The sequence below is a fragment of the Rhinocladiella mackenziei genome (genome assembly GCF_000835555.1).
Source record: "Rhinocladiella mackenziei CBS 650.93 unplaced genomic scaffold supercont1.7, whole genome shotgun sequence".
Lineage (NCBI taxonomy): Eukaryota > Fungi > Ascomycota > Eurotiomycetes > Chaetothyriales > Herpotrichiellaceae > Rhinocladiella > Rhinocladiella mackenziei.
In genome coordinates this window covers 2,103,838-2,118,071 of record NW_013550598.1, presented here as the reverse complement: position 1 = coordinate 2,118,071, position 14,234 = coordinate 2,103,838, and the positions used below count along the sequence as shown (strand labels likewise).

The following is a 14,234-nucleotide window of genomic DNA, read 5'->3' as shown; positions in this document are numbered from 1 at the left end:
ATGTTCTGTAGGTCCGTCAACTCATATCTTATCAAAACCTGTGTCCAGCTTGGTTAGACTGAACCAGAAGCCATGGCTCATCAAACCCAAGCCACCGATAAGCGGACAACTGTCATCCATAGCGCCGTCTTGACTCGGTTCTTCTGCCCAAACAGAGGTCGGGCGCCCCTCATACCGACATTTACAGCAGACCAAAATCAATTCATTATCAATTGCAAATCAGCAGATGCTCATTTGCTTTTTTCCCCAATACGGACGTGGACATTTCCTGCGCTGGGTCGGGGACCTTCATCTCGCCTATCCCCCTAACGGCCATTTCCTGCGGTAATCCCCCATCTTTGACACGTTACCGAGCAAGGATTTGCTACCTAATGTGGCCATCCCTCCCAGTCTCAACGAGTGCGGTGCTGACCTTTCGTCCCTCCGCTTCGGCGATCGGGCATGCCCGCGTGATGGATTATCGTTGGACAGGCCCGTCAAGGTTACAGTCCAAACTGCAATTGCTATCGGACAACCCTTGTGTCGGGCGACACCCCGATATCCTGGACATCGACAGCCACTGAGGACCTGTGAGACGTTATCTGCATGCGCGCCAATACGACGTATGAATCCTCTAGGCAGGATATGGTATCAAACTCAAGAACTTGGTGTGGTTGTGGCCGGCTATGCTGGTTACGGTTCCATATCCCTGCCACTACATCTCCAGGTTCTTGATGCGGCGACCTATCAACCTGGCCTCTCTAGGATGAATGGCTATTAGGGTCTGCTCTTGTTCCTTTTTGGCCTTTATCAATCCCCCTCACTCGTTATATCAATGCGGTAGGTCCAAAGGCATGTATATGTAATCGAACTATGCTCTCTTTTGTCACTCCGCCACCCTCTGAGATCTGGGCTTTTCAGATGTGGAGGAAGAATAAAAACAATAATGGCTTCCGTCATTGAGATACAGTCTTCAGCTTCTGCTCAGGATCAAGAGATGCCGACTAAAACTGCTCCTGCTCGCTTTCTAGGCAAACAATCCCAACAGGAGGACGAGGACATGGAAATGGCCAAAGTGGGCGCCATCGTCGCCGACTCCAATATACCTAGTGGCGCAGCGCGGGCAGAAGCCATGCAACTCATCTGGGGTCGACATGGCAGACTTATCGTCTGGCTCGGAATTTGTATGATGCTGCTGGTCTAGTGAGTACCTCTTCTCACCCAGACCACAAACCACTTATGCCAACGTCTCCAGCCAGTTCGACAATGCCCTTCTCTACAACTACCGCAATTACGCCGCGTCCAACTTCAACAACGTCGCCGGCCTCGGAACCCTCGCTGTGGCCGGTAACATCGTCTTCGCCGTTTCCAAACCACCCATCGCCAAAATCTCCAACGTCATCGGCCGCGCCGAAGCATACGTCTTTTGCATCCTATGCTATTTGCTTGGCTACATACTCTGCGCGTCCTCGAGCAGCTTTGGCGTGTATGCTGGCGGATTCATCTTTGCGAACATCGGACAGACTGGCGTGAATATACTCAATGATATCATCATTGCCGATGTCACCAGTATGAGATCGAGAGCGTTTGCGATAGCGATCAGTTTCTTCCCGTTCCTGGTAACACCGTGGATCTCGGCATTTATTGTCGAAGACGTCGTTGAGCCGGGTGGGATTGGTTGGAGATGGGGGATAGGAATGTTTGCCATCATCATGCCCGTTGCCGCTCTAGCATTGGTCGGACCGCTCCTCTACTACCAGCACCGTGCGAAAAAAATGAGCGTCATTCTCACGACCAAAACGACACTTCGCGACTTTTGCTCGCAAATCGACCTGGGTGGATCGTTCCTCCTCGCCGCCGGATTCGCCATGTTTCTTATTCCGTTCTCTCTTGCCGGAACGACACCGTCCAGATGGGACACCGACTACGTTATCGCTCTCATTGTCGTTGGCGCAGTGACCCTGGTCGGTCTAGTGTTCTACGAAGGCTATGTCGCGACGCATCCTATCTTGCCCGCCCGGTATTTCAAAAACCTCTCGATTGTCATCTGCAGCTCCCTCGGATTCCTGGACACATTAGGCTTCCAGGTCACACACACCTACCTGTACACATGGAGCGTCATCACGCATGACATGGGCCCTCGCGACGCCACGTTCCTCCAGTATACCAACGGCGTCTGGCAATGCCTGATCGGCATCATTGCCGGTGCAATCATGTACAAGACCCGCCGCTACAAATGGCTCATGGTCATCGGGACAGTCATCAAACTAATCGGCTTCGGCGTAATGTTACGACTGCGAGGCGCTGATAACTCCTGGGCCGAGCTCTTCGTCGTCCAATCCATTCAGGGCTGGGGGTCGGGCATTATTGAAATCGGAATCATAGTTGGTGCACAAGTCGTGGTCTCACACATGGAAATGCCACAGGTAACAGCGCTCGTTTTGCTTGCCACATTTGTCGGGGCGAGCGTGGGCAACTCCATCGCCGGCGGAATCTATAGTGGCACATTCAAAGATGCTTTGCGACATCATCTCGGTTCTCAGGTGACCGATGCAATTGTCAATTCCGTCTTTGAATCGATTACGAGTCCCGATATTCCTGCACCGGGCACGACGCAAAGAACCGCGATTAATTTGGCGTATTCGGATGTGCTGCGATATGCCACGTACGCGGCGGTGGGGACGAGCGCGGTGTGTGTTGTGCTGGCTTTCTTCTTGCCAAATCTGCAATTGAACGATGGACAGAGTTTGGTATCTCGCGGTGCAGAGAATCAGGAAGAGGACGAAAGGTCGGATGTTCAACAGAGAACAGGAGAGGACAATGACAATACAGGAACGGGAACAGAAACAGGGGAGGCAGAAGCCCATACACCGACGATCTGAGGAGGCTGAGGGTAGTTTGATGGGCATGTCGTATGCATACCGACTTCAACGTACGTCCATCAACCACTACTAGAAGTATTAGTAGGACAGGGTGTCTTTCTTACTAGTCCTCTTCAACGGCCTGTGGGGGACCGAGTTTTGGAATTATGGATCGACCTTCAGTTGGAAGGGCTTAAGCTCCAGTCCCAGTCTGACGTAGATGAATCTTCTCGTGAGAGCGTCCTGGGCGCGGATGTCAATCCGAAATCGCCTTGTTAAAGATCACAGCTTCCATACTACACACGATGGAAGATACTCCATTATATTTTCTCGTCTCCGGACAGATACCTTCCTTGCTCCGGAAAATGTTCCCGCGGCGATGATTGCCCTGCCCTTCGCCATCATTCAGCGGATATGGTTAACAAGGTCGAAATTCGCAGTGATTGGAAGTTTCGTGTTCAAACACGCGCACACTCCTCGGGATCGTGGTCCGTCTCCAACACGCGTTCAAGCAGCTCCTCCTACATTCATATGTCAAATAGCGGTGGGATAGAACGGTGGATATGGAACAAATTGGACTCCCCTCTACCATGTTGCCATTCGTGCTCCAGAACTCTGCCACGACAACCAACGATGGGCACCTTGTTCAAATATATATCGTGTACAGGTACTTCTGGATAGGTAGAGTCGTTTGAATCCGAACAAGCAACGGAGTAAACCGCCATTTACAATCGAATTCGGCGTCATAGTCATCCTAGTTGGTGGTATTCTTGCAAATAGGGCTTGCTCATCCTCTCTTTGTGTTGGAACTCATCTTGTCTAATCCCAAGCGTATAGAAGCCCCGCGCATGATGAGTTGGATATAGCCTTGCCGATCGGGTAACTGAAGAATCCTAGCCTCGGGATAGATCCGGGGCTGCCTGCCACCGTCGCCAACGGTGGACCGCCAATCCTGTTCTCGAACGTCTAGACCAGCCTCAACGGGTAGATAGAGATATATTTTATCAGGCCGGGACAGGTCGACAAAGGTAGGCCGATTGTGTTGATGTTCAGGCAAGTCATCTCGCACGGAGAAGTGAAGAGCAGTATACAGCAGGCGAAATTGCACCAATAAGGCCTTGGTGAGTTGAATTTCCACCGAACTTTGGTGGGGATTCAGAGCTGATATGTACTTGCGCACCAGCCCATGCCAGGTCAACATAAGATTTAGCACTTGACGGAATCCGGAACAAGTGGCTGTCCAAGCCTGATGACTTAGACTGTATATAAATCGCCATCGATAAATTTCGTAAAAGGCCTGCTGGATGGCGGTACGACTGTCGAATTCATCGGGCAGGGAAGGCGCTGTCCGAGCTTCTGGGCTGATGGTCCGCCCGCCAAGGATGAAGGAAGGAGTTTTGAATGTAGAAATGACCGTTTCGACCTGTTTGAACATGGTCGAGATGGCAATTAGGGCGTAATTGTGATTATGGTGGGATTGAGTGACGTTTCCGTTGAGAATGCGGAGGCCAGGAATAATGTGTGACAAAGATTCGGCGGTTGGAGCGACCGGGTCTAGATTTTCATAGACCGAGAGCAAGGCACAGCAGATGAGCAACGTGTCTGTTGAGGTATTTCCTTGGGACGCATTTAGTATCGAAAGCGCCTTGGTGCAGTGTCTAGTGGCAAAGTGGGAGAGGTGGGTGGAGGACAAGCCATCCGCTTCCTGTCTTGCAGCGATGGCCAATGCCAGATGACGAACAGCGGTGACTGAATGAGTATATTGAAGAGCATGATAGCGCCAGAACTCTTGAGCAGTCGACGTAAAGGTATGCGAAGCGATCAACGGGGCTGCCACGTGGAAGAAATATTGATATGCTCGTTGTTCAAGGGTTGTTTTCCCCAGATCGGCCGAGAGACTCTTGAGCAAGGGACCAGCTCCTGGGACCGAGTCCGTCGAAGAAGAGTGGGAGGGTTTAAAAATCCAGGCTTTACGTCTCACGTAGCCTTCACACTGCCGCCCAGAGCGGGTACACTTTAAGCAGTTCGGCTCGCCTTCATCGCATTTGAGGTGGCGGCTTTTGCAGGTCAAGCAGCCCGTGGTGACCTTGGTATGCTTTCGTTTCACGCGACCGCGTTTGGTGATGCTTTTGGACTTGATGGATTGCTGCATGACAACTGGAGGTACGCTGGAGGACGTCTGTAAACAACGCAGGGTAAATCGACGGTGATAGTGGATGGTTTTGGAACAGGCTGATGTTTGAGCGGGAGTGTCATGTCGTACAGTTTGTCGTCTCTGACCGAGCACTGGAACATACACGACAGAAACCTGGTTGTCGTCCACCCGCAAGGCTGATTGACGTCGATCCACAATATTGCATTGCACAAACGAAGCCAGTGGTCTTCAAAGAAGTCAAATATTGCCTTAAATGGGGGTCGGGTCTGGCGAAAGTGTTCATCGGAATTCAAGTTAGGAAAAGAGAGCCTAATAATAAGCTTTTAATGATTGATGTTGCGCAGCGTAGGACGCCTGGCGGCCTTACAGGTGCTAGCAGGGGAGGTGGCAGACCTGGACCAATGGTTAAGCAAAGCTGGACAATTTTCCAGCATCAAAGCTCAATGTTCGCGGAGCTGAACTGGATATCGTTTCGAGTATATTGAAAATGGTAAATGGTGTCAAATTGTCTATCATTCTTGTGCGTTAAGCCAATCGGTGCCCATAGCAAACATCCGCTGCCAAAAAAGCTGTAAGGGCCGGAGTAGTAGGGTTCTTCTTAATCGGAGGCGTCCCGGTAACTTCAGTGCGCTTTCAATGGTCCACTCAAATTCAGTGTCGCAACACAGAGAAGTCGGAATCATTGGGTTGCATCAGGACTGTACCGGATCTCGGATGTCCTTCTGGCAGGGTAAATCGTTATTTTTGGACATAATATTACACTGCATACGTTGCTTTTTCTCCAAGCTGGGTGTATCTTATCATTTGCCAGGGAGTGCGGACCCCTATGAATTCTCCATGTTTGGCGTCGTTGCTGGCCATCATCAGCATTATACCAGTCGCCGTAAATTATGACCGAATCCCTCTCGGATAGGAGATTGTTTGTGACAAGGTCGCTTCGTGCCAGAGGCCTCGTGAGGGATAAATCGGCGGGGGCCAAGCTTGAAAAAAAAAAAAAAAAAAAAACCAACAGTGTTAGAGTGCCTGGTGAGTATGAGTCGTCCGGTGCTCCGTGGTAGCGTTTTAGTTTGCCGCTCTTTCGTCGAACTGTTACTGGTACTGTCTGCGAATTTGACAAGCTGTAATTCGATTCGATTCATAACGGGTTGGAAGCGCCATTTGTGTCTAAATTCAGTGCTGGATGAGATCAACAGTTTCTCTAACTTGCCGACAGCCCCTTCGAGGATCTCTTCCATGACTCTGATCGAAGAGGGGATCGTAATCATCCTGCCCCAAGACTTCGAGCATGGCAGACCCCATGGATGACTCTGTTCCCGGGTATCCGTTCATGAGGTTCTCTCCATGTTGGTTATGGTCATCAGAACAACACCATCATACATTTATGGATGTGATTGCGCGATGCACTTACCATAGCCCAACCGCCAAGCGATGTCCCTCACAGAGTGGCTACTTGTCCATCCCCATTGACGATATTGTTCCCGCCCACTCTCAAGAACTCGGACTCTCTTGTCGTGGCCATTCTGACATTGTTAGGGGGTTTTCAACCTGCGAAAAAGTCCTGATAAGACCACGCAGTGACAAGGAGTCAGTCAATGGTCTCACAATATCCCTTGTCAGGCTCTAATGTCCATCACTTTAGTGATGGACAGCGCCTCAAAAGGAGCTGAGAAAGGAGGGGGGTTATCGATTTGAACCGATTTCAGGATAAACTGCAAATGGGTACACTCACGCAGTACACAGGAGAAGTGGCATTTGGCAAAGGCTGCGTGTTTGACTCTGTGTTCATGGATGTCCACTTCCTTTGTCATCATCTTCTCGAGACACCTTTCAATGATTGATGCAATGAATGACCGAAGGTATTAGACATGAATCTGGCCCTGACCACTCATCTGTGAGAGACAAGCCGCCATCACCGCTCGAGGAAGTGATTGAGAGTCCCGGTTAGGCTTCAAATTACAAGGAGTTAGTGTTAATGGTATGGTTTCTGTTCACTGGAGGGAAAAAAAAAAAAAAAAAAAAAAAAAAACCTCTATGGCCGACGTTCGGCAATAAATGAGCATGCCACGTGACACTTACCAGGCCTGGTTGGGACAACGACAACAACACCACCGACTACTTCTGTCAACCTTTGCCATTGTGGCATTCTCTTCTTTCTTTTCTTCCCTCTCTTGTTCCGGATATGACAGAACAGATCAAGGATTTGTTGACATTTTTATTGGACCGGAGCTTTGTAGTCGCCTCACGAGATTGATTTACTTGGGTCAAGCAACACCAAAACCATGATTTTCCCGACCCCGTGCTTTGATGTCAAAACTAAATATAGTTATCCAGGTCATTGGCAGTCGTGGGGATATTCAACCGTTCGCAGCGCTCGGCAATGAGTTACCAAAGCACGGGCACCGAAGTGCGACGCGCAATGCACGATACTTTTCGCGAATTCGCACACAATTCCGGCTTACAGTGTTATCCTAATGGTGGAACCCCTCCGGGCTGATGGCTTAGATGGTGAAGAATCCTGGTCTAATATCAAGTATCAAAAGTATCCGGGCAGGAGATATCCAGCGCAAGCGGAAAATGATGGCGGATAAACTGGAAGAATTCTGGAAATCGTGTGTCGAGCCTGATCCCTGTACAAAGGATCCATTTGTTGCGGACGCCATCATTGCAAACCCTCCCAGTTTCGCACATGTCCACTGTGCGCCGGCGCAGGGGATTCCTCTCCATATGATGTTCACAATGGCCTAGACCAGCACGGAAGCCTTCGCACATCCGCTGGCCAACCTGAAGCAGTCAAAAACGGACAGAACTATGGCGAACTACCTCCCATCCAGCATCGTGGAGTTCATGGCATGGCAAGGGTGAGTTTCTCCGGCCGCAATGGGTAAAACAGGACTGACTCGACAATGAAGACTAGAGGGCATCATCAACAAATGGCGGAAGTAAGCCCACTTTGCCTAGAACCGGTCCAATGACTGAAGGAGCATGCCTGTTCGAAACACTCAATATTTCCTTTACATTCTGTTGGTCCCCAGCATTGGTTTGCACCCCTCCAGATTGCAATTCGAAGATAAGTTCGTCCTCTCACCATGCCGTATCTTGTATGCATGCTTACGAAGTCAGACATTGGTGGCTTCTTCATCCGCGGCTCACCGGCATACACGTCGCCCGCGGACCTAGAAGCATTCCTCCATGCGGGTTCCCCACCATCTACACGGGGTTTCGGCAGCATCGTCGTTGACGCCGCCGAAAGAATAGTGGCCATGGTCCGAAAGGCTGTCCAAACGCTTGGTGTCAGAGCAATTATCTCACGGGGCTGGAGCAAACTAGGCGGTCCATGTGATACGGACGTCTTCTACAAAGGTGACTGTCCACACGAACAGCTTTGCCAGCATGTCACAGCGGCCGTGCATCACGGTGGTGCAGGAATCACGGCCTGCGACCCGCGGCATGGAAAGCCAATGGTGATAATACGGTTCTTCGGCGAGTAAGAGCCACCCAAAATGATTCACGAGTGAACCCCAGGTCCCATTCCTTTCTCACAGATTACTTCACAGAACCCTGCTGCGGCTATCTCCTTCTCGCTTACATTCACAATCCTCAGACGCTGCCATCAAAATCTCCGGGAGAATCGCAATCGAAACGGGACCGAGGAGTCTGTGGAATATTTCCACGCCAACCTTCCTCTACACTATCTGCGATGCGACCTGTTGCCAGATCAACCAGCTACTCGGGTGTACGAAGGCGATCACAAAAAGCTACTTTTGTCGAAGAAGGCAGCCTCCTCCGTCTTGAGTTCTCATGGAAAGATAGCCCCAAATCGGCTCGAGCTTGTAAGTCGGGCCAACGTAGCCTGATTCAGGACAGCAGCATTTACTAAACTATCCTACAGACACGAAACCAGCCTGATCGTTGTTGACAACCAGCGATGGGATCCTATTACGGCGATCTTGTCAGGATCTGTTTCGACCATTACGCAAATGGGTCGCACGACAGCTGATATCTTTTCGAGGCCTTACGAGCTGCTTAGGCATACGAACAACAACAATGCGAGGGCTTCCTGCTTGATGAGAGCCGTCTCTCATACTGTCAGTTCTCCGTCCTTGCCACCTCCTTCCTCCTCCACTGCCGCCGTCATTTCTCCGCCTCATCCCCCGGCAATTACGGACGTGAGGAGGCAGTGGCAGACTTGATGGTGGAGCAAGAAAGGGGAGTGCTAGGCCAAGGGCGGTCGCCTCGGCGACTAGCAGAGGGACTTTTCACGAGCCCCGTAAAGGGCGCCTTGGTTGATATCTCACTCGCTGCAGCCGAGATTTTGCGTGCTGTTCCACGACCCGACCGTGAGAAGGTCACCCCTCGTCAAAATGTCATGGACCTCAAAAGTGGCACCACTGTTGCAGACACGATTTTCGGTCATGTCATATACGAGGCCCTCGCTGACATCGTCGTGTATACTTATGAAAGCAAGAGGAGGGTCCCAAGGAAGTGGCAAATGGGTTGACCAAGGAGGCCGCGAGCTTGGTGACCAAAGCGAGAGCGGCTACGATTGGGCTGTTGGCATATCCCGCCCACGGATGCATCGGAGCCTTCATACGGCAGCAAGTTCGGCTGTCCGAAAAGAATTGGACAATCCAAGAGATGTGAAAGAGAATGGCCCGTGGAGGGACGGAGCGAGATGGCAGAGGACTGTCTCTAGCTTTTAGCGGACTTCGATATGATAAGAACGTCGCCAACAACAAGGCACAACGACATCGTAGCCATTCTCGGATTTGACTGTGAAGCCCTTTGGAGTACGATAGTCCACCGATTTCTTGATTGGCTGGTGAATGCGCAAATAATAAAGGCCTCCATGCCCTTAGGCTAGCGACATGGCAAATTTCCCCACCTATAATCTTGGAGGCATTGGGCTGGTTGTTCAAGACCAGCCTAAACGGCCATAGCCAATTGGAGTGAGCATAGGTAGCGATGCACATGCGTATATACAGCCGGGTGGTTGTAGATTTAACAGGTCCTCTCGACAGAGTCTAACCCTACAGGACATTAAACATTAACCCACTTCACTCAGGGATTCTGAGTTTTCTGATGCTATCAGCGGTCAGGCTGCCATTGTTTCGGACCATGAATGAATGTTCCGGATCTCGAATACGAATTACGCGATCCAACTGGCGAAACTTGTGGCCCCAATGGCCAGACCTCGACCCTGGTCTTTCCACGAGGATGTGTTGGCGATGGGTCGGAGAAGTACCATGTACATACCGGCCGTCCACATGGGGCGGCACGCAGAGCCATTAGGCAGCCTCACAACATGAACCTCAACTTCAACCTTCATCTCAACCTCACCTCATCTCCAGAGATCAAACGACCCCAATTTTCAGCGCTCGATGCCTTCTCCTCGCCCCGGCAGACGGCCTACCAGGCCAACACCACCTCCTCTCAGCTCTTACCGACTCACCACGATGCCACGCACTACCACCCGATCATATGGAACCTGGGAACCCAGGCCGGCCGACGGGAACGCGGAAGAATTGCTACAAGCTCGAGGCAGAAAAAGAGTCAACCGAAGAATAATCGTTTGCTCCATCTTCTCCGTGCTAGCAATCGTCGCCTTTATGTTCGTTGCCGGCTGCCTCTGGTGGGCTATGGAACTGACTTGCTGGGCCCCTTTCAACCCACCCTACCCGCAACCGAAAAGCTGGGATGATTTTACGAACAATTCCTTTGCCGTGGGCTTTGACTTGACAGCTGGCTACGGGTGAGAAATCGAGCTCAACCCCCATTTTGCGGGATGCTTTCTCGGAAATCTGCTGATAATTGACTAATTAACAGCACGGCTTCCGTTGCCTTCTACAACGGGACCATTATCGACGTGGCTCGAGTCGAAGGTCCATCCGAATACAACAGCCTTCTTGCTCGATTGTCTCTTAAGTCTTCCACACATCCCACGTATGAAGAAAACTGGATAGAACACTAACTCAAAATAATACCGCGGCTGACAATCTTTCTTTTCTTCACATCATTAGTCCGCCATACTACGGCTGCTCCGCCCAAACTGGCGACCTCCGCCGACAATGGCGCCGGTACTTCTACAAACGATGCGGTCTGCCCGCCTCTTCCGACGTCGAGGCTCTAGCATCTGTGCTAGGGCAGCTGAAATTCGAAACCGATGCCTTCCTCAGATCCGCATCCCAAGACTCGTTGCAGGTCGCCTTTGTCACGGTCCCGAACCTCCCAGCGCTGTACCTCCAGGACCTGATTGACGCGGCCGAGTACGTCAAGATCCAACTCGTCACGCTCCCAGGATATATGTTTCGATCAGGCGATGCGTTGCAGTGGCCAGTGTCGGAGATCAATACGGCCATGGCGGGAAATGGGATCGGTTTCCCTGATCCGTCTTCAATGGTAGGACAGAGCCCGAACAAGAACAGGAACGCGCTTGGCATCAATCGCGAAGAGATTGTCGGTATCGAGTCCGTACCTTGGGACGATAATCTCTTCTCGGTCCTGTATACGAACACCGCCCTGACAGCGTATGTTGGGCCGTTCGGCTCCGCACAACACTTCTCCGGCGTAGAAGGTATCGCCAACTTCAGCCTCGGGCTCTCTCGGTGTATGCAATCACAACCACTAACCACGAACTCTGCCTTCGACTTTGACTCCAACACCGATTGCCCACCGCCGGCACCCTACTGGACGACCGTCCGCGACGCTCTGCGCACCGCACTAGACTCATACTTGACACGTGGCCACGAGCTAGGCCGTGTGATCTCGTACGGCGAAAACGCGCACCACGCACAATTCGCTGCCCTGCTAAAGGAAGAGGTGCTCGCCCGCCAGTCCAACGACGATAGAGAGCATCAAGTGCAGTTCGTGAGCGAGAACCCGGTCTTTGCCGCGTCCAGGGGCGCCGCGCAGTTTGCGAAGCTCTGTGCTACCATGTCGGATCGGAAGGCGTGTTTTCCAGATCTCAGACCGAGGACGCCTGGATGGTAGGGAGTGAGTTCTGTACCTGCTGCTGAAGTTGTCGTTCGAGACGCCGCTCTCTTCGACCCTGTGCTTGGACGGTCGATCCGTTGGGGAAATAGGAATTGCCAAATACGAGGAACCAAGAAATGAGGGCCGGGGTGTCGGACCAACGGTGAACTTAGAACAACGGGCGTCCGGTAATGTCAGCTTAAACGACGTAAAGAGAGATCAGAGATGCACGTGGTCTCGCAATTATATGAAGGCCTGGGTCGGTGGCCCATCTTTGATCAACTTCACTGTGCAGTCTCCAACATCGCGCATTGAGCAAGCTTGATTCCTGCCCCACGATCAATCCTCAATACTGTATTCACGATTTATCACCATGGGTTCCTTACCTCCAACAGACTTCGACGCCCCCCGCGACAAGGTGATCAGTCCATGCAAACTTGCCCATGTGGTTTTGCGCACCGCCAACTTCCAGGAGATGGTGGATTTCTACACCACTTTTCTCGGCGGCAAAGTCACATACGGTAACGATGTGATCAGCTTCATCACCTACGATGAAGAACATCACCGTCTGGCCCTCGTCCGGCTTCCCGGCACGGGGCCCAAACAAATCACCAGTTCAGGCCTGGAGCATATTGCGTTTACATTCCCGACGCTGTCGGATCTGCTGATGTCGTATCGCCAGCGCAAAGCCAGGGGCGTTGAACCCATCTGGTGCGTGAACCACGGACCCACCACTTCATTGTATTACAAGGACCCCGATGGGAACAAAATCGAGACGCAAGTCGACAACTTCGATACCACCGAAGAGGCGAACGCTTTCATGGGGTCAAAGGAGTTCGCGGAGAATCCAATCGGCACGGATTTTGATCCGGAGGAGATCATCGCTAGAATCAAGAAAGGGGAGTCTGAAGTCGATGTGAAGCGTCGGGTTGAGATTGGACCTAGGGGTATCCCGAATCTCGACAATCTTTGAGTGAGAGGATGGGGTGTTGTCGGCTGAAATGAAGCAAATGCGAGTTGAGCTTGACCGGCGTTGTGCATACGTCCTCGCTCTCTTCACCTTTGTCTACTTGGGTATCAGTCAACAAATGTGGTAAAGGCAAATGTCAAAAAATATCCCAAAAGCACTTATCAACGATTCAGCGCCATCGTACTTTCAGCGCACATCTCTTCTTCCGGCTTGACGTATTGCTTGTTTTGCGTCCCAGAATCAGACCGGTGTGATATGGCCGCCGCTGCCCAGTACGAAGATCGCTTGCCTAACGGGCTTGGGAGGGCCTTCTTTTCTTTTCCAGGAGAATACGGATCAGCCATCTGGATTGCTCACCCAAGGTTCGCAACGTTTGTCTAGCTTCATCAATTGGTATCGCCGCTATCCCGTCTCGTTTCAAACGATTGTTTTCCTTCTCGGGGAGTATATTCAGGGCGGAGGGAAGCTTGGGTCATTCATTCACCTATCTCGTGATTGTAACCACGCATACAAAGGCCAGGAGGAAATGCGTAGAGACATCTTTCCGTAGGACATTCTCCCCGCAAACCGAAGGAAGCTGCGCCGGCGGGGAAAAGGTCCCGAGGAGGTCATGTCACGTGCGATTCCACCACTACGATATCCCAGCGCCGAGGTGGCCTTCACACTTCTATCACTCTGCCACTGGTTGGTTCAAGTTTGTCCTATCGTTGTTTTTCCCTGATCCGGCCTGCTTGACCGCATGATTCACTATTCCACGAGCCATTGGCCCTCCCTATTTGGATCTCAACATCTCCCCGTCCACATCTACCCACCTAAGATGTCTTGCTCCCACGATTTCGAAGGACAATCTTATACCGTGTCGAAAAGCGTATAGCACCTTTTATTGCGATGCAGAGGGCGATGGTCGGCAAGAATCTGGATTTTACAAGTTTACACCAAAATGTGTCTGAACTTGCTCAGTCAGGTGGCGTGTCGAGTAACAGACTCACCCAGAGGAAGTGGCTGGTTTCACCACCTCCACAAACATTCGGCTCTTTGCCGAACTCGTGTTGCAGAATATTCCAACATCATACCATCGATACCGAGTGCTGACGACAAATAAGCTTTTAATAAACCCGGCCTTTTCGAGCGACGGACAATTGTCCACCGAAAGAGTCACCACACAAAATTCTGCTGATCCATTCTCCGTTTTCCCCACAAGATATTACACCGGAAGTCTAACCATTTGAGGCATCTTGCCGGTGGCCCTGCACTCCCTCCACAAGTCAGATATCCTCTCGTTCGGAAGTTGAGATGTCAA

General features: G+C 51.4%; 5 protein-coding genes across 5 annotated transcripts; 4 read left to right on the top strand and 1 right to left on the bottom strand.

Moving 5' to 3' along the window:
* Positions 1 to 925: 925 nt before the first annotated feature.
* Z518_09555 (uncharacterized protein) lies at positions 926 to 2,861 on the top strand (the record flags this gene model as incomplete). Its single annotated transcript, XM_013413510.1, has 2 exons — positions 926 to 1,182; positions 1,235 to 2,861. The coding sequence occupies 2 exons, from the start codon at positions 926 to 928 to the stop codon at positions 2,859 to 2,861; spliced, it is 1,884 nt and encodes a 627-aa protein (XP_013268964.1).
* A 766-nt stretch (positions 2,862 to 3,627) lies between these two features.
* Positions 3,628 to 4,992, bottom strand: Z518_09554 (uncharacterized protein; the record flags this gene model as incomplete). Its single annotated transcript, XM_013413509.1, has 1 exon — positions 3,628 to 4,992. One exon carries the CDS (start codon positions 4,990 to 4,992, stop codon positions 3,628 to 3,630), a length of 1,365 nt encoding a protein of 454 aa, XP_013268963.1.
* Positions 4,993 to 7,569: 2,577 nt separating this feature from the next.
* Z518_09553 (uncharacterized protein) lies at positions 7,570 to 9,493 on the top strand (the record flags this gene model as incomplete). Its single annotated transcript, XM_013413508.1, has 7 exons — positions 7,570 to 7,690; positions 7,741 to 7,853; positions 7,910 to 8,066; positions 8,116 to 8,456; positions 8,550 to 8,825; positions 8,919 to 9,161; positions 9,269 to 9,493. 7 exons carry the CDS (start codon positions 7,570 to 7,572, stop codon positions 9,491 to 9,493), a joined length of 1,476 nt encoding a protein of 491 aa, XP_013268962.1.
* Positions 9,494 to 10,448: 955 nt separating this feature from the next.
* On the top strand, positions 10,449 to 11,982 carry Z518_09552 (uncharacterized protein; the record flags this gene model as incomplete). The annotated part of the gene is made up of 3 exons (XM_013413507.1): positions 10,449 to 10,744; positions 10,819 to 10,935; positions 11,013 to 11,982. The coding sequence occupies 3 exons, from the start codon at positions 10,449 to 10,451 to the stop codon at positions 11,980 to 11,982; spliced, it is 1,383 nt and encodes a 460-aa protein (XP_013268961.1).
* Positions 11,983 to 12,337: 355 nt separating this feature from the next.
* On the top strand, positions 12,338 to 12,937 carry Z518_09551 (uncharacterized protein; the record flags this gene model as incomplete). The annotated part of the gene is made up of 1 exon (XM_013413506.1): positions 12,338 to 12,937. One exon carries the CDS (start codon positions 12,338 to 12,340, stop codon positions 12,935 to 12,937), a length of 600 nt encoding a protein of 199 aa, XP_013268960.1.
* Between the last annotated feature and the right edge of the window lie 1,297 nt (positions 12,938 to 14,234).